The 26,552-nt window shown below is 32.2% G+C and overlaps 1 protein-coding gene and 1 long non-coding RNA gene across 10 annotated transcripts; both read left to right on the top strand.

The window, feature by feature from the left end:
• Positions 1–597: 597 nt before the first annotated feature.
• LOC127151675 (uncharacterized) lies at positions 598–4,176 on the top strand. Of its 2 annotated transcripts, XR_007824751.1 has the most exons (4): positions 607–1,344; positions 2,426–2,504; positions 2,827–3,204; positions 3,362–4,143. It is a non-coding gene; the product is annotated as an uncharacterized LOC127151675 (long non-coding RNA). The 2 variants fall into 2 exon arrangements; XR_007824752.1 differs by having other exon boundaries at positions 598–1,344; positions 2,426–3,204; positions 3,362–4,176.
• A 7,015-nt stretch (positions 4,177–11,191) lies between these two features.
• Positions 11,192–17,095, top strand: LOC103490546 (serine/threonine-protein kinase BSK1). 8 transcript variants are annotated; one of them, XR_007824750.1, is made up of 10 exons: positions 11,208–11,699; positions 11,826–11,961; positions 12,612–12,745; positions 12,824–12,875; positions 13,093–13,178; positions 13,960–14,148; positions 15,019–15,219; positions 15,336–15,449; positions 15,622–15,965; positions 16,654–17,095. XR_007824750.1 is itself a non-coding variant. In XM_008450093.3 (9 exons), the coding sequence occupies exons 1-9, from the start codon at positions 11,361–11,363 to the stop codon at positions 15,868–15,870; spliced, it is 1,563 nt and encodes a 520-aa protein (XP_008448315.2). In that variant the 5' UTR covers positions 11,192–11,360; the 3' UTR covers positions 15,871–16,207. The 8 variants fall into 8 exon arrangements, 4 of the variants coding, with proteins under 4 accessions (XP_008448315.2, XP_050947538.1, XP_050947539.1 ...); XR_007824749.1 differs by having other exon boundaries at positions 13,951–14,148; XR_007824747.1 differs by having other exon boundaries at positions 12,824–12,929; positions 13,951–14,148.
• Positions 17,096–26,552: the final 9,457 nt, after the last annotated feature.

The following is a 26,552-nucleotide window of genomic DNA, read 5'->3' as shown; positions in this document are numbered from 1 at the left end:
CGAAGGAACACACTCATCTATTGGTGAGTCCGAAGGAACACTCATAAACATGACATAACAAATTGGTGGTCTCGTCGAACGCACACAATCATAAATCTGTGAAAAAGTGGTGATCTCGAGGGATACCGTACATGTAGGTACAACCTTAATGGGAAAAGTTAACAAAAAACTACCGTCCATAACCTGTAGGTACTCAAGCTAACCTTGGTTGGGGGAAATTTGATAATATAGCTCCAAAAAATAGTCAACAATCTTCAAAGAAAATAATTCACTTTAATCCAAAAATTAATTTACTTAGATCAAAATTTAATATTTGATGAGCATACATAAAGTCCAGAGAAAAGTATGAAAGTGGCTTAATTGGGTTAAAAGAGAAACTCTTGGCTTGGCTAAACAAAAAAAAAGGATACTTCGCTTAAGTTAGCTGGAGATCGACTAACATGCTAGGAAATAGAGAGCTGGCTCGAATGAAGAGACTTATTAAAATTTACTAAAAGAAATTTATTTTAATAAATATTTTTATTAAAAATAAATTTACGAAAAAAATTATTAAAATAAATTATTGTATTAAAAATAAATTTATTAAAAATTTCCCATTCAAACCTTTCATCTCCCTCCTTTTCTCTCCCAAAACCCTCAAGCCCTTCGACGTACTGTCCTTCTCCATCTATACGTCTCTCTATTTTCACCGGCCACCGACCACAAGAACACGCAATCTTCACCGATCACCCACCACAGCCCACGCAACGTTTCGGCCAGCCACTGAAGGGAACTTTTCGTCCGGCCACGACACGTTTGAGCCATATGCTTTTCGAACGGCGACATTTAAGCTAAGTAGAAGCTATACGCGTTTCGCACGGTGACGACGACCTACAGTGACGTCGAAGCTACACGTTCTAGCTCTCGCGAAGGCCTCTGTTGATTCGCCCCACTCTCTGCTGCTCCATCGTCTGCCTCCGCCAGCGTTTGGTATGCGGCTTGGACTTCTAGACTTTCTACCTTCCCTCACCTTAAAAAACGCCACCGCTTCCGCCATTAACACCGATTTCAACTAGTACAGATGAAGTTACCTTCATTCTCCTTAACTTCTTTACTCACTCATCACCTTCCTTCATATTTATCCAATTTCTAATTTTATCTACAAATTACCATATGTTTGTTACTACAATTTGTCTTCTTAATTAATGTACTAAACCTAGTTTTGGAACACAAGGCATGTCCAGAGGTTATGTGATGAACTGGCCAAGGTAGTTAAGAAAACTCATGGATTAAATGTTAAGCCTCTTGCTGATTTTGTTATTTGCTGTGGTCAAACTGAGGCATTTACTGCTGCTGTATTTTCTGGTACATTTCTTCATTTTCTTATTCAATTCCATTGTCTTCAAATATTAAATAATTTTATAATCTTAATATCTTCTGATTTGAAAATTGATAGTGATAAACCCAGGCGATGAAGTTATAATTAAGCCTTACTTACCAACAAAATATTCTTGGGTAGACCAATGTGTTCTTTTTTATTATTGTGGAAGGAGTCTTTTTGCCATGGATATATTTTTCGACAAATGTGAATTCAGTGCTAAAAATATGTATAAGAATGCATATAAATGGGTGCACTTATAACATTTTGATTCAGGTACACAAGTAGTATTATCTCTCATTGAGCAAAACATTTTGATGTTTAGAGAAGATCTAATTTGGAAGTACACCTATAACTTTGCTTCAATGTGGATCTTTTTTAGTCTAGGCAATATTCTTTATTAGTTTGTTAGTTTAAGAGTTCCAACTTCAGCAAATAGGCTGCTTAGTTTTGGATGTAGTCTTATCCTGGTCTGAAACTATATATGTTAATTTTGACTTCCTATAAATTTAATTATATGACTTAACATGATTGTTTTTCCAAATTATGGGTTGGTCGCTCGACCTTGGTGTCTAATGGAGATCTACTTGAAACAAGACATAGTAAATATAGTTGGTGATGCAAGTTTTGAGACTACTAAAATAGGTACATGGTGTTTTTTTTTTTTTTTTTTTTTTTTTTTTGTGATAAAGGTGCCTACTTTGCCTTGCATCCATGTTTTGAGATCAAATCGTTTTTGTAGTCGCTGTCTATTGTCTGATAAAGAACTGAAATTACATAATTTATTTGCCTTTTCTGGTTCATATTTTGTTATAATAAAGTTGAGTATGTAGTTTGTCAAAATTGTTTCAACTTATTGCCTTATATTATTACTCTTTGTTACTGTCTTGTCTCATTTTGTTTGGTTTAGATTGGTAAGAAAAATATAGTGTTGCATTTTCTGGTGTGCGAGTAATGTAAAATTCTTACTGAATTAGTTTATTATGTGAGACTCATAAACACTTTTAGAACAAATTATAATATTCTAACTATATCTTAGTTTTAACGTTATTCTCATTTTGTTTGTAGATCTCTAGGAGTTGAGGATAACTATCGGTGAGACTTTAAGTTTAGAGTTATCTAAGAGTGTTGTGGTGCTTGGAGGAAGGTGATGTCTCTGTTTCTTATTATTACACTTTGTGTTTTATGATTAAAAACAATGATCATAACTCGTTTTGTAATATGAATAAGAACGATGTTTATATGTTGTAAGTATGTAATGACCCTAAATATACATTCAAGATATACATGCAATTAGTTAGTTCTTTGATTGAAAGTTTGGGTTAATTTAAGAAACTTAAATAGGCCAATTGATGGAAAGTTTAAATTCTAGCTTATTGAAGATTCTTGACATATAATTCTTGTGATGAAGTTGGTGTTATTGCATGTTGCTTAGTGATAAGTTGATGTGTGCAATTAAGTTATTGTAGGTACTTATATTCACTCATTATTGATTTAAAGAAGTACTACAAGAAATCGAGATTTTCCCGACGCCGAAAAACGTCGGAGGAAGTGAAAATACGTCGGGAAAGGACTTCTGACGCAGTCCTCGACATCGGGACAAACGTCGGGGGAAGTGAGTCGGGATAGGCTTTTCTGACGCTGTGTTGGTCACGCGTCGGGAAAGCCTCTCCCGACGTCATCTTTCTCGACCCAATCCACGACGTCGGAAAATCCTCGTCTACTTCTTTCCTGACGCCATGTACTGCGTCAGGAAAGCCTCCCCCGACAGGCTTTACTGTGCAGCTTTGTTAAGGAACCGTTATGCCGACACTATACTGAAAGCTCGAGAAAAGGCACTTGAAAAGGTTCATTAAACTTGAGATTTTTCTTGTTTGTCCAATGTTAGGCCAACCCTATGATGCACAGACGCACACATATTCATTCAATGAAAGTTGTTTCAATAAAAAAAATATTCATTTAAGATATGTTTGTTTTGAAAGTCATTGACTGACTTAGCTACAGGTGACAAACGGGATCCTGAAAAAGTGAGAATGGAGAGAGAAGAACTTGAAAGACAGCAAAGAGAAGGTTGGCAGCGAGCTACGGACGGAGCTGAAGTTGCGGCAACGACGACGGACGGCAACGACGATGGAACGGACGGCGGCGAGCTACGGACAGCGACGAATGTTTCTCTCTTCTCCAAACCCTTTCTCTTTCGTTTTCAGTTTTGTGTAAAACAGAAACGAAATAAATAATCAAGGGATTTCCCGACGCACTACATACGACGTCGGGAAAACCTAGACCTTTTCCGACGCACTACTTACGGCGTCAGGAAAGGTTTTCCTAACGCATTACTTACGGCGTCGGGAAAACCTATGCCTTTCCCGACGTACTACTTTCCTTTCCCGACGCACACTTACGACGTCGGGAAAACCTAGGCCTTGGGAATACCCTTATTTTCCACGTGAGGCTTTTCCCGATGCACTACTTACGGCGTCGGGAATACACCTTATTTCCCGACGTCTTGTGTCCGACACATGAATTGTGCGTCGGGAAACCCTCTTATTCTCGACGTCTTACTTTATGCGTCGAGAATAGTTTTTTCTCTCGACGTCTTACTTTATGCATCGGGAGAACCTCTTATTCCCGACGTCTTTTCCGATTTCTTGTAGTGAAGGTTTCAAAGTACGTTTTTGTAGATCCATCTCTTATTTTAGTTGGCCATAGTACTAGAAATTGAGCTCGAAACCTTTGTAGTAGATTAATGACTTTCAAACAAGATCAATTGGTTGTTGCTCCTTATAATCTTGGATAAGTATAATTTTTATCAATTCAAACTTGTATTAGTACCAAAATACTAATTACTTGCATATATATTTCATTTAGTGATCATTGGTCATTAATAGTCATTAATCCCATATGATGATGTGGTGTACCATCTTGACTCGTTAAGAACAAGCTCCCAAGATGATATCAAATATGTAACGAATATGTAAGCTAACTATGTTTATATTTCTTATTTTTAACCGCTAAAGAAATTAGTTCATTTTGATTTATACTATACTTAGGAAAATGTAGGGCCTTGATAATTTTCCAATTTCAGAAGAATTTGAAAAAGACAAAAAAAAACAAAATTTTGGAAAACGGTAAAGGTAAATAAAAATTATTTATAATTTCATTAAGCACATAATCTAATATGCATTGTTATTTGATTTTGTGTTATAGTGTCTTTTACAAGTAGGTATTGTTGAATGTGGATATCATGTCATGAGATACATATGCGAAATCGTAAAGACACTAGCATTATTACTAATGCGGTATGTTTTTAAACTATTTACATTGTAACGTTATAAATAGTATAATATGACTAATTTTTATTTTTAACAAAGTGTCTACTGGACTTTTTATGTTTTATAGATTGATACAAGAAACTCATACTTACAACTTGAATTCGATAAAGTACGAATGGAGTTGGTTGAATTTTTAGCTTGGTAGATATGATAGATAAATCTAAATTTGATCTTCTTGATTTTGTAAATGGCTAACATATGAGAATGTCCATAACCTTTTTTGTGTAAGTGTTTTGTTCGTAGTCATTATGCTTATATACATGAGGCAATAGATGTAAGATAATAGACTTTAGTTTTGGTATACAACACACGTTTTTTGTTATATAAGATAGTTATTATTATTGTTGATTTTAGATTAGGCCACAGATAGAAAATTTTAGTTGACGACATTTGAATTGGAATTGTGTAATTTTTTACATTGTTAAGAAGAATGAAATTATTGTTGGTTTACTTATTATAATAAATTATTTGTCATTTTTTTGTTATGTAACTACTGGTTGGAAAGTTTATTTTGTTGATGGATATGTTTTATTGAAATGAATGTACCTAATGCAGGAAACAGAAAATGAAAAATTTGTATATTTAATATATTAATAAAAAATATACATGACGTTAAATACATATCAAGTATACTATCTTACTTGAATCAGATATACTATTTTACTTGATGGTTTTTTAGTGTCGACTATACAATTTTACTTAATGTGTAAATAGTGTCAAGTATACGATCTTAATTGACGTATAAAAATCGTCAAGTATATGTTTACTTGACACGTAAATGGCGTCAAATATACGACCTTAGTTGACACATAAAAAGCATCAAGTGCGATGGATTACTTGACGTTAATACAGTGTCAAGTAAACATATACTTGACGGTTTTTTAGTGTCAAGTAATCTGACTATACTTGACAGTCAATTACTTGTCGTTTTTAAAAATGTTAAGTAAAAGTTTATTTGACACTAAATTAACGTTAAGTAATCCAATTTCTATAGTAGTGCACGAATAATTATTTCTTTCTTTACTACGATCATAAGCTCGATCACAATTGTCAAATTCATAATATTCATTTTAGGGAATGAGATTGTTCTAGTTGGTTAAGATTCATGATTTTTCATGGACTATTATTAAAATTTACAACATTCACTTCTGGAAATGTTGGTTCTTTAGTCGACTGATATTCATGATTTTTAAATCAATAACATGTTATTTCATTCAGCCATGAGAAGACATTAGATAATGGTTTTTCAAAATATTTCTATTGATATTACTACGGCAAAAGCATATAAAAGACATAGAAAATTATTCTCTAACATATTGATTTAAGATTTTGGAGCCTGATGGAAAAAAACATCAGAGAAACATGCAGCGGAAGACTAGGATCATGCTTAACTCTATATGTATCTAAACAATTTAGAAATTAACATGTTATAACTAAACGACAAACTTAAACGAAGAATATAGAAGGTAAACGACGAGCTTACCTTTGTAGTTCTCAACTTTTTCGTTCCAAAACTTCTTTTTCGTTCCAAAACTTCTTCTCTGCCTGAAGATCACGAGCAAAGGACAACCACTATGTTGACCTACTAATCTCATGACTAAGAATCGAGTTGTGGGACTCGTTTTTATGAAGAATATCTTAAAGAGATGGAAGGAGGAAGGTGTATCGTTTAGAGGTTTTTCATCATCATTTTCTCATTTTGTAAATGGAAGTTTATATAGAAAATTACATGCAAAATACATGCAATTTTCTTTTATGAAATCTCAATACCTAATTAACCTATTAACCCTTAATGGAATTAGTGGCTTATAAGTTCATTACAAGCTGCCACATTTTCCATTAACATTTAGTAACAAATATATTAGTCAAAGGACAATTTGGTCACTTGACCAATTAAGTCAAAGTCAAACTTTGACTTTTCTTAGTCAAAAGTCAACTTTTTTACTTTTTGCTAATTTATCCGTATTGACTAATTCCAACCTCCCGAGTATGAATCCGCATTCATTTTTCTAAAATTCAAATCATATTTGAATATAAAATCCGATCAAAGTTTTGTCTTTCAAAGTAAAAAGTCAACATGTTGACTTTTACAACTTTGACCGTTTCAAAACTTTCCAAGCTTCTAAATATGAATCCATATTCATATTTTTATTATTTAAATCATATTTAAACATAAAGTTTTATATTTACCGACTTATATCATATACACTTGTCGGTTTCTCTCTCTTTACCTAATTCGAACAATTCGAGTTATTCCAACATATTATTCTTAGTTGAATCTATATGAGCTAGTAGGGGAATCTAATGGACCTATAGATCATGGGCTCCAACGATTCGAGATTAACTAGCTAAACTCTTTTAGACCAAACTTAATCAAAATTCATTAACTAATGAGTCATTCCACTAAAGACTCATTGTTGCACTCCTCTCACTAAGATATATTTCTGTCCACCTGACATAACCATGCTGGGTAAGTTGATCCTTCACAGGTTGTTCGTAATTTTGGTTGGGTCAAAATATCGTTTTACCCCCGAGAGTACATCTTGCTCCTTAAGACCCACTAACCCATTATTGAACAATTGGTTTAAGGTCCAACCTATAAACTTGAATCCTTCTCGGGTCAATGAGAAGGTGGGGCCCCTTATTTAAGACTTGGATTCAGTTCTTAAAGGAACAACCTATCTATTATCCCAGAAGTGGGTAGGAGTGAATTCCGTATTGCACCTTATGTTCCTAGCTATCCACTAGGTCTTATCCCTGAAATGGTAGGCTTATTGGCCAACGATGATTAATTGCACTCACCTATGTAGATCTGTGGATACTACTGAATGAACAGAAGTTCATAGTTAGCTCAGGATTAAAATCAAGTTACCTAGGTCATTATAAATAAAATAGTCAGTTTATAGTTTACGACGTTATACTAAAAGTGACTATTTCGTCATTCCAGTCTTATGCAAACCATTTACATAGGACACCCCCACTCCCATGTCTCTACATGAACGATTTAGGATTACATCGTTTGTACTAACTACGGAGCGGGCCGCATCCATAGTGTTTTTCCAGAATAAGGCGCCCAACCTTATTCATACACTATAGACTATTTTGGCTATTAACTCGAATTTAATACATGTTTATGTCTCTACATAAAGTTCAAGTGTATTGACAAACTTAGTAAAATAGCCTCGGAACCTTAATTTATTGGTTTTAAAATTATAACATTCAATAATAAATTTTATTAAATCAAATAGCAAAGTAGAAGTTTTAGGACATAAATTCCAACAGAGCCTCCATAGCATTAATTGATAACGAGCTTTAGGAAAATAATTACTTTTTGATGATCATATTTTTATGGCATCTCGATGTATTTCAGCATCAGACATTCATGATAAAGAATTATTACAACTAATATAAAATACTAGAAATTGTAATTTTGTAGTATTTTATCAAGGCAACACTATTATAAAATGTTTTAATTATATTATAAATTTTATATATACTAAACATGGAAAATAATATTTATTTATTATAACGAGTAAAGAAAACTTGATATACATTTAGGATCTACCTTTAGTGGGAACAATGAAAAAGCTCATGCTGAAAATATATATTTATAAAAATGAGGCACAATAGAAACACAAATATTGAAAAAAATATAATATTAAAATAAATAATAATAATAGGGAAACTTTCATAAATATAACAAACTACTAAAATATTTACGGCTCGTGTAACAAAACCCATAAATTTAGTCATTTTTGAAATATTCTAGATTTGCCCTTCCATCCTTTTTTCCTCTCTGTGATTTTTTATCGTCTTCTTTCTCTGTATTTTTCATGCGATTTCTTTCATATTTCTTTTTTTTTAGATTTGGGTAACTAAATCTATTTCTTTTTATTCTTGTTTCTTTTTTTTTTTCATTCACTGCATGCATTGTATTGTCTTTCTTCTTTTCTTTTTTAAACCTTCTTTTCTTTTTTAAACAGATGGTATATAAAAATCTTGAAAAAATTGGTTAAACATTTAAATTAGAGTAACCAAAACTAAAAGATTCTGTATAAAGAATATTGAAAAAAAAACGTATTTCTTTTCTTTTTTACGCAAATGGTGTATAAAGAATCTTGAAAAAATTGGTTAGGCATTTAAATTAGAGTAACCAAAATTAAAAGATCGTGTATAAAAATATAGAAAAAAAATCGTTTATACCAAATTTTGAAAAAAAAAATTTAGATTTGGAACCTCAAATTTAAACGATCGTGTAGCCAAATCTAAACGATTGTATACGAAATTTTGAAAAAAAAAAGGTTTAGATTTGGGATAGCCAAATCTAAACGATCGTGTATCAAATCGAGTTACCAAATATATTACGTGTATTGTTGACAGGGCATTTTTGGTATTTTACACGGTGGACGTCTAAGCTTTTTTCATTTTCAGAATTGTTCTACACAATGTAAATATTTTGTCGGTTTTTTATATTTTTGAAAAGACCCATAAATAATATATAATATATTTAAATAAAATAAAAATATGAAAAATATGAAAATAAGAAAATTTCCAAAACTTTCCACTATGTATGTGTTACGATACTCACTTATTATTGATAATATTTATATACAATTTGACAAGTATAAGGTGAATGACACGGAGACTAAGAGTTAATATCTTCGAGACAGATGACAATGTAGATAAGACATAGAGGAAGTGTTACATGACATATTGACACTAATGGACATTGATTAATAATGTTTATAATAATAATTATCACGAAGATGGTAAAAGAAAAGTCGTGAAAATAACAGAGTAAAAAGAAATACATAAAAAAGTCTAATTGCCACGTCGCACCATAAGAATGGCTAAATGGGTGTTTACAAGAAGTTAGAATCAAACCATGGAGCATATAAGTGTTGATCTATTTAAAAACTAACATACCAATCTCAAATTTTGAATAAACTTAACTTAGATGAGTTGAAATCATTTAAATTTTGTTTTGCTATATTTTACTAAGAAAAATTATCAAAAATAGTAAATTTAACAAACAATTTACAAAATATAATAAAATATTAAATTCTATCAACAATACATATTGATAGATACTAATATACTTCATCAACATTGATAGACAGTAATAGAAGTTTATCGGTTTCTGTCATTGATAGAATCTAAATTTTTACTATATTTTATAAATATTTTAGTTTATTTTGCTATTTTTTGAAAATGCCTCAATTACCAAATCAGGATGTTTCTTTTAATATATACCACTAACATAAATATTTTTTGTTACATATTTTAGTTATGGTTATAATAATATTTTAGTTCCATATATTCGTTTTATAATTAATAGACCATCCAAGTTTAATTATGGTATTTTAAAATTTATGAAATATATATGCAATAATTTTAGGCATCTTTTAAAAAGTATAACAAAGTGACAAAATTTAAACGATTTTTTTTCAAGATTTTTTGGTATACGATCGTTTAGATTTGACTACAATATCATTTAGATTTGGTTTAAACGTTTTTTTTCAAGATTTTTTTATACACGATCGTTTAAATTTGACTACATGATCATTTAGTCGATTTTTTTAAAAAATTTTTGGTACACGATTGTTTAGATTTGACTATTAGGTACATACACGATTGTTTAGATTTGGTAGCCAAATTTAAACGACCTATCTTTTATATTTAATACATAATTTTGAACAATCAAATAACAGTTTGAAAAAAAAAATAAAAAAAGGAAGAGAAGAAAGATGATGAAAAGAAAATCGCAAAAGAAAGAGGAAGAAAGAGGATGAAAAGTAAAGGCAAACGTGAAATATTAAAAAAAAAAAGGACTCCTTGTGGAAAAAAAGTAACAAGATGAAAAAAAGGGTATTCGTGCAAAAAGTAATCCAAAATTTGTTAGTCATTTTAAAACAAAATGATGATAAATAACTCTAATTTGATTCCCTTATAACCATTTAAAGTATAAATTATTACAAGTATTAGCTAAACATTTTAATTGGTTCAACCAAAGAAAGGAAAGGGTAAATTTTGGTATTTGACCCAATAATAGAGGCCAATATGAACGTAGGCATGGTAAACTATGTTATTTTGAATCAAGCAGTTTGCTATAGGTGTTATTCTGTAATCATTCCAAAATTGATTTAGTAGGAAGTGCAGTACATTGCGCATCTAAAAATATTAGAAAAAAAAAAAGATTATAAAGCATAAACCTTTGCGTATTTAAATATATACAAAGGGAATAGAATCAAATAATTAAGAAATCACATGTAATGTAAGCCGGGTTTTTGTGTTTGTTGGGATTAGCAACAAAGTTGACCCAAATTAATTAAGCAAATCTCTGAATACACCAGATTTTTAAGAAAATACAACAGTTTCTTTGATTGATTGAATGGAACTGTAAGAACACACCTTCTCTCTCTTTAATTACCAAAAAACCAAAAAAAAGAAAAAAAAAAAAACGTCACTGTGTCAAATTCCAAGCAAGACAAAGAGAGAGAGAGTAAAAAGTGGTTTTTCTCACTCATCTCTTTGTATTCCTTTTCTTGCATACCTTCAAAAGTTGCTTCCCCAACTAATATTCTTCTCTTTCTTTCCCCCGTTCTCTCTATGCTTCACTTTCCCCTTTCCTCTATCTGAGTTTTCAAAAGGGTTGTCACAATTTTTTTCTTATGGGGTGTTGTGAATCCACTTTTCTGACAGAAACCCATCCCGAAAAGCTCCAATCCCAGCAGCCTGCACCTCCGTATGTTGCGGTGGAGCCTCCGCCGCCGCTGCCGCCTGCCGTTGGACCTGAACCGACGCAGCTCGGGGAAATGGTTTCCACTTTCTCTGAGTTCTCCTTCTCCGACCTTAAGGCGGCTACCGACAATTTCAACTCCAACTTCATAGTCTCAGAGAGCGGCGAGAAGGCTCCCAACATTGTGTACAAGGGTCGACTTCATAACCGCAAGTGGATCGCTGTTAAGAAGTTTACGAAGGTGGCTTGGCCGGATGCCAAACAATTTGTGGTACTTCCTTCTTGCTTTTGTTGTTTTTTTTTTCTGTGAATAATTTTGTTGTGTTTTGGATTTTTGTTGAGTTTTTGCTGATTTTGAGAAATGGGTGTTTGGAATTTTGGGGATTTTTCCTTTTAGGAAGAGGCTTCGGGAGTTGGGAAGCTACGGCATCCAAGGTTTGCGAATTTGATTGGGTATTGCTGCGATGGTGATGAGAGGCTGCTTGTTGCGGAGTACATGCCTAATGATACTCTTGCAAAGCATTTATTCCACTGTATGTTTGTTTTCTTTTGTTTTTAAGATTGTTTCATCTATGGTGTTCATTCTCTTTTAGTTCAATCATCGTGAACTTTACTTGTTTTAAAGGAAGTGTTTAAGCTTAAGCACACATTTAGCATAATAGTTGTTCTGGAGTGAATTCCCCTGCATCTCTTGCATCTTTTTTGTCTATTCTCAATAATTGTTTCGGCTCTTGGCTGTGCTATATGTTCATTTATGGGAAATATGGGAAAGGAACGTGTTTGTTAGCTCTGGAAGAATGATACTATTAGTATCAGAATGCGAACATAGTCCTATAATATGATACTAATAGGCCTAAGCGGGTGTGATTTTACTTTTGGTTAGAAGTGGGGATGATCTTTGAGAAATTAGGAGTAGCAAAAGGGTTTAGGCCTGATGTAGACTATATCATATCATCATAGAGATATGGGAGGTCCATTGCCCTTGGGTAGCTACATTGGCCTCGTACTACCATTACATTTCTATTTTGAAGGGGTGACATTTTGCATTATGACAATGGCCTTTATTAGAGTTGTGTAGGAGTGCTTGCGGCTAAATTGTGCATGTAGTGCATGTAACTACGTAAGTTTGATTATTTATTGTGCTTGCTATGTCCTTAACTTTCTATAAAAAAACTTCTGACAGGGGAAAATCAAACCATTGAGTGGGCCATGCGGTTGAGAGTTGCTTACTACATTGCTGAAGCCTTGGAATATTGTACCACGAAAGGTCGTGCATTGTACCATGACTTGAATGCATATAGAGTTCTTTTTGATGAGGTATCAAGTCTAACTAATTGCGATCTATTAATAATTTTTGAACCAAGGTTTATCTTCATTTATTACTCTCATTTATAGGGTGGCGATCCACGTCTTTCATGTTTTGGGTTGATGAAAAACAGTCGGGATGGTAAGAGTTACAGCACAAATCTGGCCTACACACCACCTGAGTATTTGAAAAATGGTACTTTGATGTTTATCTTTTGCTTGTTGACAACCTTGTATCTTTTGTATGGCAGAAGGTTTATAGCAAATCAACAATAAAACTTATTTTAATATTTTGAGCCCACTTTATAACCTTATCAGTGTTTCTAGTGCTGCTCTTCAATTTGATTTATCTATTGTAGGAAGGGTAACCCCTGAAAGTGTTATTTATAGCTTTGGTACTGTCCTCTTGGATCTTCTGAGTGGCAAGCACATCCCTCCAAGTCATGTAAGTAGCTAATTTTGCAAAATTGTTTTACTTGTGACATTCTTTGCTTGTATCGTTCTTTATCATTCGGAACAGTTGTACGAGAAATTGAACATTTGAAGAGTGGCTTGTGAATTGTGATTGGCATTTATCGGGGAAGTGATTTTTATGCCAAAAGACTTCTCTTTCCTTGATTCTTTATATTTCTATTAGATTTCTGTGTTGTATGGATCTGGGTACTGATAGTTATTTGACACCTTGCTCCTCTCCCAGATTATGGCTTCATTCACTACAAGATTTAGTTTAAAAGTGCCTGTGATTACAACCATGTAACTGTTTTTTAAAGAGTTTTACAATTAAAATCTTGGACTTGAAAAGGGAGGTTTTTCTCGTCTTTTATTAGTCGAGTTATGGTCAAAGTTAATGGTGCAATGGTTCTAAACCATACTTTTCTGCATCAATTCTTTACTCCTTACTGAAAATTAAATGCCAGGCATCTATAAATCCTGTATAAAAAATTCAGGACGATTTACTATTTTGTTTTTGGATGGTAATTGGTTTAAGCAAAGATAGTAGTCTATCAACAAATAAGATTGGATTTTCAATAACATGTTCCAATGTCATATGCAAACCTCCATATCAGAAAAAGTAAGTAGGTGAGGAGCTGTTCTAATCTTTTGGAGGATGTAAGTGGAATGTACACATGTTCTTAGCTCCATTTTTGTATGGTCCTATTGTAATAGAGATCTAAACTAAAATCTTCATATTACATAAGTTTGATGAAATACATTAGCGAGTGCAGGCTCTTGATCTGATTCGAGGAAAGAATATCATTCTCTTAATGGATTCGCATTTGGAAGGAAAATTTTCTACAGAAGACGCAACTGTGGTTGTTAATCTTGCTTCTCAATGTTTACAATATGAACCTAGGGACAGGCCTAACACAGAGGAACTTGTTTCAACTCTTGCTCCATTGCAAACAAAAGTAGATGTAAGGATCTATGGTTGATCTCTTAGGCCATTCTTATCTATATTTTCAACGAAGCCTATTACTTATCTTTGCAGTCCTCATGATTAATGCAGTTATAGAAATAATATATAGTCTGTCTTTTGATTTGTAGGAGAATCCTGCTGTTTAGAATATACATAGCTCAATGCTATTTGCTTTTTGCCTTGAATGTCAATCATGTTACTGTAGATGTTAACTATGATGCATGGACACATTTACGCTCTGAACATGTGTTCCCACACACAAATTTCCATGTTCCATTTTTGTTTATTTATTTTTAATTTTAGACATGTGGGAACACGGTTGGGACACTTCTTGGACACACTTGGTAAATTTTGTGAAAGAGAAAATGATCCAACCTTTTAATAGCAGACCCAAATTTAAATCCCAAATCAGTTTTATGTTAAACAGAGAAAGAAAAAACAATAACAAAAGCAAAGCCTGTTTTCTTAACCAAGATAAAGAACAGAAACATAAAAAGTGAACTAAGAAACGGTTTTGTCTCCTACAATTGTTAATTTTTAACTTTAAATTTATATGTATCCTTAAAAAACAACCAAAGACAGCCCGAACATTCTTGTGTCCTAGTTGTTTTTTTTTTTTTTTTTTTTTTTTTTTTAAATTGGCTTATCGTAGTACCATGTTGTATTTGTGCTGTGTCCTATGTTCATATCCATGCTTCCTAGATATTAAAATGCTACTATGCTGTTTCCTAATCTTTTTGTGATTTCATGTCTTGTAACTGTACCAAAAAGTTGGATTACTAGATGACGGGTCAAATATGTTTAAGTTACAAACGAGCATCTCAAAAACTTTGGTAATCTACGGACTGATACTATGGGTGTTTTGTAGGTTCCCTCCTATGTTATGCTTGGAATGAAGAAGCAGGAGGATGCCCCAGCAGCCCCTGTAGCCCCTGTAGCTCCAGCAGCCCCTGTAGCTCCACAACGCCCTTTATCGTCGATGGGTGAGGCCTGTTCGAGGATGGATCTCACTGCAATTCATCAAATCTTGGTTATGACACACTACAGAGATGATGAAGGAACTAATGAGGTCACCTCAATTTATTCGAATTCTAGTTTATAAGATAAACTGACTTGTATGAGAAGGAAGGTCTATAAGTTCCATGTAACATAGTAAGAGTTTTGAGTGACGTTCAATTGTTTCAGCTATCTTTTCAAGAGTGGACACAACAGATGAGAGATATGCTGGAAGCAAGAAAGCGTGGGGATTTTGCCTTTCGGGACAAAAATTTTAAAGCTGCAATCGACTGCTATTCACAGGTATTCATCTAAACAATGAAATGATAACAGCTTTGCAGTTGTTTCAAGCTTTCTTTTACACTTTGAGTCTGTATGTTTGTCTGTTTATCTTTCCCGACAATAATCTTGCACTTAGACCAGAACAACTCATGGTGACATGACTTTTGTGGCTTTAAAATTTGTTTCTTTGCAGTTCATAGATGTAGGAACTATGGTTTCCCCAACCGTGTTTGCTCGACGAAGCCTATGCCATTTGTTGTGTGATCAACCCGATGCAGCACTTCGGGATGCAATGCAAGCACAATGCGTACACCCAGACTGGCCCACAGCCTTCTACATGCAATCGGTTGCCCTTGCAAAGCTGGATATGCAGAAAGACGCAATTGACATGTTGAACGAAGCAGCTGCGTTAGAAGAGAAGAGGCAACGAGGTGGACGATGATCACTAAAATGAACCTACTCAACATTGCTGTAATTACAAGCATACTGGTGTTGTTTGTTGCTGAGGCTACCACAATTTGTATAAAGTGTGAGCTGGTAAGTTTCTTACTTGAAAAAAAAAAAAAAAAAGGAAATGTGAGCTACTTGCATTTAACTTGATTGTTCATGTCAATTGAAAGGGTGCTTGTAAATTCAATCATTTTAAACCATCTCTATGGATATGACCTAGTTAGTTTGGTAGAAGCCCCTTGTCCAGAGTTATTTGCGACATTAGTGTAGATAAATCCCTGACTTTCTGATTTAAACCAACCAAAAGAATAATATACAAACTTTATAAATCTCTTGTCATCACATTCTTTGATGCCTACTACCAACATGATCTAGATTGTCAAGGATTGAGATTCTCTACCATGTCCACATAGGGCAATTACGAGTTGCTAGTTGGAGCTAACAATTGGGTGTATAGCAAGAATTTTAAATAATTACAAATTATATAGACTAGAGAGTTGGATCTAAATTTTACTATATCATTTGTATTGTGCTATATGTACTATTACTTGGTGTTTGATTGCTATATTTATAAATGACATCAATGGTCTCAACAAAATGAAGTTTAAGAAGGCAAGACTGAGGGATGGGAGAGCATTGGAGATGATCACATACATTTATCAGAATACTGTTCAACTTGAACTTAGAAAAAACATCATTTCATTTGATATGGATAGATGCCTGTCTGTCTTTTATTATTTTTTCTTTTTGTTTTCACATCCAATTCCATTATCAGATTTCAATGTTGGGCCAAATCACCAGTACAGGAGAGAGGCTAGGAAAATGGGTTCAGTTATCAGTAGTAGATTTGATTTTTAGGAGTCTGCTAACAAAAGGGCTCCTTGTCCTCCCCTTTCTCAGCAAAACAAGACATGACAGCCAGAATCAAGGACATAACCATTATTACTCTTCCATTTCCTTTTCCCCCCTTTTCTTTTTCATTTGATATTTTATCCCAAATATGTGTCCGTACTATCTAAAGGATCTAGGACTTTTGGTCGTGAGTATAATAAATTAATAGTAATATGAAAAGTGTATTCTATTTTATTACCTTTGTAGTTGTTTAATTCTATTCCTAATTGTTATGAGATTCATTTCTAAGTCTGTAACCAAAACCAAAGAACGTAGTTCGGTTGGGAAATGAAGGGTGATAAAATCTAATTATATTTTCGAGATTATATTTTCGAATTTCGTGGGACTTTCTCCTTTTACCATTATAGATATCATTCCTACGATAATATAAAAATTGTGAATTTATCATGTTTACTATTATGGTTAATGTTAAGTAAATGTGATAGAACAAAACAATGCAGTTACTTTGCCACCTATATCAATTACGATTGATAATAGAATATCATCACATTTACATCCATTTTCAGTACAAATTTGATATTTCAGGTTCATAAAGATTTTATTTTTATTTTTATTTTTATTTGTTTTTATTATTTTTTTCGTACTGAGAAGGTTCTTAACGGATACAATTTTATCCTAATCAACCGACTTTATCAAAGAAAGATTACTTTTTTTAGGCCAAGAGGTTGATAGTGAGATTTCGAATCAACTTATTGGTCTTATGGTATATCTCAGTATGGAGGATGATACTAAAGATCTGTATTTATTTATAAACTCTCCCGGTGGAGGGGTAATAGGCGGAGTAGGTATTTATGCTACTATGCAATTTGTGCAACCACATGTACAGACAATATGCATGGAATTAGCCGCTTCAATGGGATCTTTTATTCCGGTCGGAGGAGAAATTACCAACTTCATCTTCTTAATCAAGTTGGATGCTTATTGCCCACGAGGAGATGAACAAATTAATGATGATAATATTTAAGTTAAATTACAAAACTTAGTCTCTCAAGTTTTCTAGGGTTGTGTTCATTTGGTTTCTTAATTGAAAATTATAAAGTTACTTCTTGGAATTATGAATATATGAAATTCATATGAATACTAGAAACAAGGTAAAAGTTTAGAGTTCTAATATTTGACATGCACTTCAACCCTTTGCATCTAACAGATTAACTAATTAAAAATTTATCCATATTCGTTAGGAATCTATGAGGCACAGAACTAAACATTCGACTAATCTAACCTAGTGCTGAAATTCTTAGTATGTTGGGAACATTATTCAACTAAATCGGTAGTCAATTTTGGGCCCAGATGGAGGCAAGAAAAGGCTTTTTTTTTTTTTTTTTTAATCTATAAGATGAATAGTTCAATAATTCAGCTGTAACATTGTTGAACTGAAAATGAGCTTCATCAATTATTTATTTATTTTTTGTATTGAACACTTGCCACTTTTTGCTGCTATGTTGTTTACTTTGTCCCATGGTCTTACCTTTCCATCCAAAAAAAAAAAAAAAAAAAAAACAGGGAAAATGTCCCACAGTTTTCTTTTCTCGTAAAGAGAACCGGTGCATGCAAACTAAACCATTATAAGAAACTTTGAATATAATACGAGATGAATACACTATTAAACAGATTACAACTCAATTGAAATAAATACACTTGAGACAAATAATATAATAAGGCTTAGATTTGAAACCAATCAAATACTTGTACGAACCTCCCTTTGTATACTCAAACCGTAATCAAGACACACTTTTGATAAGCGTTGTCCTGAAGATAATTATTTATTTTTTCCAGGCTTGTAAGAAGATTACAACAATCATCTTAAACATGATACAATGACTAACTCCGGTAGAATTGTAACCTCGAACTACTTGGATCTGATAGAACTCTTGAATACTTGCTCTCCACTCAATTCAATATCAAAGTAAAGAAATAAAGAAATGAAGAAAGAAAAGAACTCTTCAATTTAGAATGGGATACAATAGATGAAGAACAAAGTTGCTATTTATAGGCTAGCAATTTAGTAGCTCTCCAAGATACAAAATAAATTCAAATAAATTTACAAATTGAAACATATGTCAAATTTAATTCAATTTAGCTTGTATATATGTATATGTTTGGCTTAAATCAAACATGAAACTACAAATTTAACTTTCAAACATGTTAAATTTATTCTTGAAAATCATCTTAATTTGATAGATTTCTATTGAATTTGAAGTTTCTAACAAATGAATTTAATTTACACAGTTAAATTCACTTTTATTTTTCAATAAATACCTTTCTCTCTCTCTATATATATATATATGAAAATCCTTTACATAGAATAAGATGAAAAAAATCAAACAAAATTTTGAGAGCAAATAGATCAAGTTATGTATCAGGAGAGGTGTCTTCTAGACTTACCTTTCTTAGTGAATATCCATCAAATTTTATCGAATAAATAATGAGACCAAGCTCTAGAACTATCCTTCTCACTGGTGAATTGAGACAACAGATATCACAAACAACTCATCTTGTATCTTTGAGTTCTATACGTTTGTGTCCATTTTGATCTTAGACAAAATCCTGCACTCATGAGAGCTTTAGATAACATATGTCATTTGAAAAGTTCACATAGAAGCGACCCACTTTTACTCTCATATAAGTTATTGATTAAAAGTATTCTGTCATTACTCCTGTCGTAAAACAAGATATCAATATAACCTTAACATCAAGAGATCACACACTCAAGAACAATATAGAAATAGGAAGAAACTATAAGTTTCATAGCATGTCAACTATGAATTATCTAGTTAGTTTGCTTGTTAAACCTAGATCTTAGGATCTTCAATCAACTAGGATTAGGTTACCACAAAATAACACATTTTGCACGCAAAGTCCCATTTCCTCGATGTATATGTGACTTGCTTTTTTTTGAAATAATTTCATCAAAGGATCTGCAATATTCCCTTTTGGTTTCACATAATCGATGGAAATTATTCCACTAGAGAGCAATAGCCTCATCGAATTATGCATGTGACTAAAATTGCCTAATTGTAAAAAACTTGCTTGTTAGTTTATGTGCATATGAAATTGTTCGTAGATATGTCATGTTAAAGCTCTAATTGAGCGACTAGCTATTAAAATAAGCGTATGCGATAAAAAGAGATTATATAAAGACTAGAACCATGAAATAATTACTTTTACGTTATAACACCATTGACTATATAAAACTGACTATTTTAATTATTGATGACCTAGGTAACTTAATTTTAATCTTGAGATAACTATGAACTTCTGTTCATAGGAAATTATCTTTAGATCTGCATAGGTGAGAGCAGCTCAACAGTACTGGCCCAATAAGCATCCCATTTCAGGGTAAGATCGGGTGGATAGCTAAGAACATAGGGCGCAAAACGAAATTCACTCATATCCACTTTAGGGTTAGTACATAAGTTGTTTTCTTAAGGACAGAATCCAGGTCTTGAATGAGGAGTCCCACACTCTCATAGTTTTTCAATCAATAACTCGTTATTTCATTCAGTCTTGAGAAGACATTAGATCAAAGTGCATAATATTTTTAAAATATTTCTCTCTTTGTTGTTGGTGTAGAAGCATATCCGAGACAAGAATTTTTTTTCTTCTAACATATAGATTTAAAAATTTTGGAGCCTAAAGTGCATCCATTTATAATATGCTTTAGGAAGAACAATTACTTTCTAATGATTATATTTCTATGACATCTTGGTGTATTTTGACATCAAACATTTATGATAAATAATTATAATTACTATTAGTACCAAATACTAGAAATAGTAATTTTGTAACATTTTTCGAGGTAACACTATTATGAAATATTGTAATTATATTAGAAATTTAATATATACTAAATATGTAAAATAATATTTATTAGTTATAACGAGTAGAGGAAAACTGACATACCTTTAAGACTTATCTTTAGCGAGGAAAATGATAGGAGCTCATACTGATAATGTCTTGTAGAAATGAGGCACAAGGAGAACATGGATATTGAAAAAAATATAATATTACAATAAATATAATATAAAACAATATATAAATAAAATAAATAAGAACAAAAATAAAACATGAAAAATAGAAAAATTCTTCCAAAACCACCACTATCTCTAATTTCTTTGAAACTTCCAACCACATGTGTATACCTTACAAAACCCACCAAATGTCATTATTTATAGGCAATTTGGCAAACATAAAGTGGATTACATGGACACTTAGAGTTATTATCTTCAAGCCACATAACAATGTAGATGAGATGTGGAGGAAGTGACAGATGACATTTGACACTAAGCATAATAGACATCTATTTAATAATATTTATAATATATTTTATCCTATAGTCTATACTATATATAAAAGTACTTCAGAAGTGGAGAAACTTTTTCTCTCATTTGTGCCTTTGTATTCAGTATTATTTTATAATTCTCCTTTTAGTTTTATTGTAAGTTTGTATTCAATTAATTCTGGTTTTTTAAACTATATACATTTAGATTTGTTTTCCAAACCTTTTAGTTTTATTGTAAGTTTGTATTCAATTAATTGTGGTTTTTTAAATTGTATATAAAAGCCTAGAAGTGGAGAAACTTTTTCTCTTCTTCGTGCCTTTGCATTTAGTATTCTTTTCCGATTCTTCTTTTGGTTTTATTGTAAGTTTATATTCAATTAATTGTGGTTTTTATAAGTATTAAATATTGATATAGTTTTTATCTCTTTTTCTATCTCAATTAATTTCAATTTTAAAATAATTTGTAGGTTTGGTTTATTTCTTGTGATGTGGAGAAGTTTAAAGATTTTTTTTAGAAAATGGAGGAGTTTTACATTAAGGAGAAATAAATTAATTCCAATATTAAATGTTGTAATGTATCATTATTATTTTTTTTTGCAATGGAGAAGTAAGGTTTTTTTTTTTGGAAAATGGTGAAATTTTATGTTAAGAAGGAAGTAAAAGGATTTCATTATTTTGGTGATGTATAACAGTTTTAGGTTGAAGGAAAACTTTTTTTTTAAAAGTTTTTTTAAACCATTTAGTTTCCTCATAATTTATTTCTAGAGACCATTTAGTTTCTCTATCTTTTATTTCTTACTCAACTACATTTGTATTTCTCACTCTATATATACATACAAGTTCTCTCTCGTGCTCACAATAAAAAGTCATGACAAGTTTGGATGTTTAACAAAATTGTCGGTAGTTTGATTTTAGAGATATGGAAGGTCTGGAAAGAAAAAGTAAAAGGTGTGATTGAGCATAGCATATTTGTGTCCATCAACTCAAAAACTAAAAACAAAAAGTTTGTTATCAAACACTAGTTGGTGAGCGAAGAATCGAAGAAGAAGCAATCAACTATATGTAGGCAAAAGAAGTTAGGAAAGTTCTTCTTTTACACCAAAATTCACGGAAATGTCAACTTTTAAGCACAATTCAATTACTAAAATTATTGGAGTCTTTAATTTTCTTCTTCGTGAACATGAATGAAGATCAAATTGTTAAGTCACATATAATTTGGATTTTTAGAGAGATAATCTTTGATTTTTCTTTTCATATTTATGCTCTTATTATTATATTATTATTAAACTAAACTTTCTTATTGTTATATTCCACTTACAATTCTTCGAATTTCTAATATATTTTTGTGTGTTTTTTATAGGTGTAAATAAGAACGATATTTTCTTGATTTAGTTATGTATAAATTTTGCGTCTAATCAATAATTTGTTTTATGTTTATAATATTATATAATTTTAAATCTAATATGACTCTTATCAACCATAAAAGAAAAACGTACCTGCTATACATTATTTTCAAATATATATCTATAATGAAGAAATGCTATATATATAACACTTGTATAATTGAAAACACTTTATTTTTATGAACAAATAATTAGAAATTAAATTGTTAAAAGGTTAATATATAGCATTTTTTCGATACTTAATAACTATGATCTTTATAAAACGAAAAGATAATCTAATTAAGAAACTCTTTTAGAATGCATTTACGTACTTTAAAATGCTACTAATAAAACTGTATTTTATGTGCATGACACGTGTTTTATATTAGTCTATACTACATATAAAAGGACATATAGGAAAGAACTATTTCTCCTAATTTTGCCTATTTCAGTTTAGTGATTCTAACTATAACATTAGTGATAATTTTGTCAATTTTAAAATTTGTTAAAAAAAATTAATTGTAAAGTCATGTAACTTGTTAAATTAATTAACAATTAATATCTAAATATTAATTACATTTAAAACAAATTACCACTTAATACATTAATGAGATGTTACACTTTATTTTTTTAATTCCAAAAACCTTTTAGCTTTCCAAATTTTCATTCATTCTTTTAGAAAATGATTTTCATTCATTTTTTTATGGTTACAAAACCATCTACTAACTAACATTAATTAGACAATTCACACTAATAATAAATAAATAAATTTTTGCATCTAAGGTGTTTTCTCATTCTACAAATTTAATTCACTATATAAAGCTCATTATGATAATTGAAAAATATCATTCTCTCAAGTCTGCGATGATGGATAATGATATAAAAATATGAGACAAAAGTCACTAGCTAAAAACATTAATGAAGATTTTCATATTGGAATATTGTTGATTAAGGTAAGTATACACAACAATCATTAGAGTAATATCAATAATAACTTATTTAAAATTTTCTATTCAACAAATAGTGAGCACAAGATTTTTGTCATGACGATGCCAATTAATTTCTACTCATGGTAATTGTGTTTTGACTACATATAGCAGCTTGATTTTGAAAATTATTTTTGCACTTGTTTTATCACTGAAGATGAATGAGTGATTCTAAAATTTATTTTTATTGTATTTCATAATCATGGGTTGTCTTAAAAAAAAAAAAGATAATTAATAACTTATGGTTATTAGTATAAAAAAGATTATTAGCAATAGGTAAAAGAAAACACACACACACATACTTCCAACAAACTCTTTTTTCATTTAAAAATTTATTGTTCTAATAATTTTGTTCACACGAGATTTCCGAAGAAATTTGATTCGTGGAGTTGAACTTGTGTTGATGTTGTATTTACGTTGATTTGATGCGATATGGTCCGATCTCTAGAATTTGATCATCTGATTCTCTCTTGGCTGGATGCTTACGCTTGATTTGAGAAAGCGAAGCACGTGATGTTCTTGAAGTTGGAGTCTTCAAAGAAAGCTTGGATCTTCAAAGGAGCTTCAAACTTTGAGGGTGTTCTTGAAGTTGGTGTCTTCGAAGAAAACTTGGATCTTCAAAGGAGCTTCAATCTTTGAGGGTGGTTGACTTCAAGAGTTGTGGAGGCTTCTATTTCTTGGGAGAATTCTCTCTAGACCTTCTGGAGTCAAAAATTTCCAACCCACACAAATGAAGAGAACTCCTCTATTTATAGAGTTCCCTGGTGGGCTTTTATGGACTTGAGCCTGTTCTGCTCCATGGACCATATCCACAGGCTCAATCACATGGATTTGGGTCATATTTTATTTTAGGCTAAATTAAGCTTATTTTTGGACTCAATTGAATTTTATTCTAACTAAATAATATTTAATTGAACTAAAATAATTAATTTGACCCAATTGTCATAATAAAGATACGTGAAATCATTAGAATTGTCCAATTTGTCTTTAAATTTTTAATTTGGAACACATGCCAATTTTTAGTTAATTCCTAATATAATTATTTTAGTAAATGATGTGGCAATTTGTGATTGGTTCCAAAATTTCTTATTCAACAAATGCCCCTTTCGATATTTATGCACGTGTATGAGTGGGTCAATCTCAAAAAGATAAATTTAAAGTCCAAATATGAGCATGTTTTTTTTGCTCAATTTGACATATCCAATTAATCAAACTATGAATTTAGTACATGAGTTTGATTTAAATTTGAAATAATAGTTGAGATATGGCCAATCCTTAATTTAGAAAAATTTAAGGTTTTATCCAGAATTTACTTTAATTTGAGGATAAAAATTTAAGTTTGATGATGGTTTGATTTGATTTTAATAATTTGGAATGACCAATTTTAACATAAGATAAGAATTTTAATTTCATTTTAAAAATTAAAATATTAAAATATGTTTGAATATTTTAAAAGTGGAATCCGAGATTTTATTCCAAAATAAAAATATCATTAGATAATTTGATTCTAATTTTATTTATTATTAAAAAGAAAATTAAAATCTTTCCAAATCCTATTAGGAATTGGATTTTAATTTTATTTATTATTAAAAAGAAAATTAAAACCTTTCCAAATCCTATTAGGAATTGGATTTTAATTTTATTTATTATTAAAAAGGAAATTAAAACCTTTCCAAATCCTATTAGGAATTGGATTTTAATTTTATTTATTATTAAAAAAGGAAATTAAAACCTTTCCAAATCCTATTAGGAATTGGACTTGTTAGCCTTATAAATAGACTCATACTATGATCATTCTTTTCTCATCAAGGAGAACAAATGTATGAAAGAGAAAAAAAAAGAAAAAAAATTTCTCTTCTCCCTTTTTGTTTTTTTTTTTATAATAATAATAATTTTTTTTAACTCTCCCTCGTTTTTTTTAGGAACTAGAGTTATTGTCAAAAGGTAAGAATTTATTTATTTTTTTTATTGTTGTTTTTATCGTTGTTTTTTTTTTAAAATCATTTGAAGAAATAACTCCGCCGTCAGCGATCTAACTTCTACTGGGGGACGATCGGGCTTTTCCCGTCAGATCCACCCCCTGGTAGGAGTGACCAGACACCTTCGTCGTTTGGCGAGGTGATACTGCCGTTAACGATCCCCCTTTTATTAGGGGATGATCGGGCTTTTGCTGTCAGATCCACCCCTGGTCGGAGCGATCAGGCACTTTCGTCCTTTGGAGGGGTGATATTGCCGTTAGCGATCCAACTTCTTATCGGGGGACGATTGTGCTTTTGCCGTCAGATCCACCTCCTGGTAGGAGCGATCGGACACCATCGTCATTTGGAGAGGTGATATTACCGTCAGCGATCCAACTTCTATCGGGGGACGATCAGGCTTTTGCCGTCAGATCCACCCCCTGGTAGGAGCGGTCGGGCACCATCTTCATTTGAAGAGGTGATACTGTCGTCAGCGATCCAACTTCTATCGGGGGACGATCGGGCTTTTGCCATCAGATCCACCCCCTGATAAGAGCGATCGGACACCTTCGTCAATTGGAGAGGTGATACTGCCGTCAACGATTCAACTTCTATCGGGGGACGATCGGGCTTTTGTCGTCAGATCCACCCCCTGATAAGAGCGATCGGACACCTTCGTCGTTTGGAAAGGTGGTACTACCGTCAACGATCCAATTTTTATCGGGGGACGATCGGGCTTTTGCCGTTAGATCCACCCCCTAGTCGAAGCGATCGGGCACCTTCGTCCTTTGGATGGGTGATATTGCTGTCAGCGATCCAACTTCTATCGGGGGACGATCGGGCTTTTGTTGTCAAATCCACCCCCTGGTAGGAGCGATCGGGCACCATCGTCATTTGGAGAGGTGATACTACCGTCAGCGATCCAACTTCTATCGGGGGACGATCGGGCTTTTGTCGTCAGATCCACCCCTGGTAGGAGCGATCGGGCACCATCGTTTGGAGAGGTGATACTGCCGTCAGCGATCCAACTTCTATCGGGGGATGATCGGGATTTTGTTGTCAGATCCACCCTCTGGTAGGAGCGATCGGACACCGTCGTCGTTTGGAGAGGTGGTACTGCTGTTAGCGATCCAACTTCTATCGGGGGACGATGG

The sequence above is a fragment of the Cucumis melo genome, chromosome 11 (assembly GCF_025177605.1).
Source record: "Cucumis melo cultivar AY chromosome 11, USDA_Cmelo_AY_1.0, whole genome shotgun sequence".
Lineage (NCBI taxonomy): Eukaryota > Viridiplantae > Streptophyta > Magnoliopsida > Cucurbitales > Cucurbitaceae > Cucumis > Cucumis melo.
Note: the sequence above shows the minus strand (reverse complement) of the source record. Positions and strands in the feature narration are given on the sequence as shown.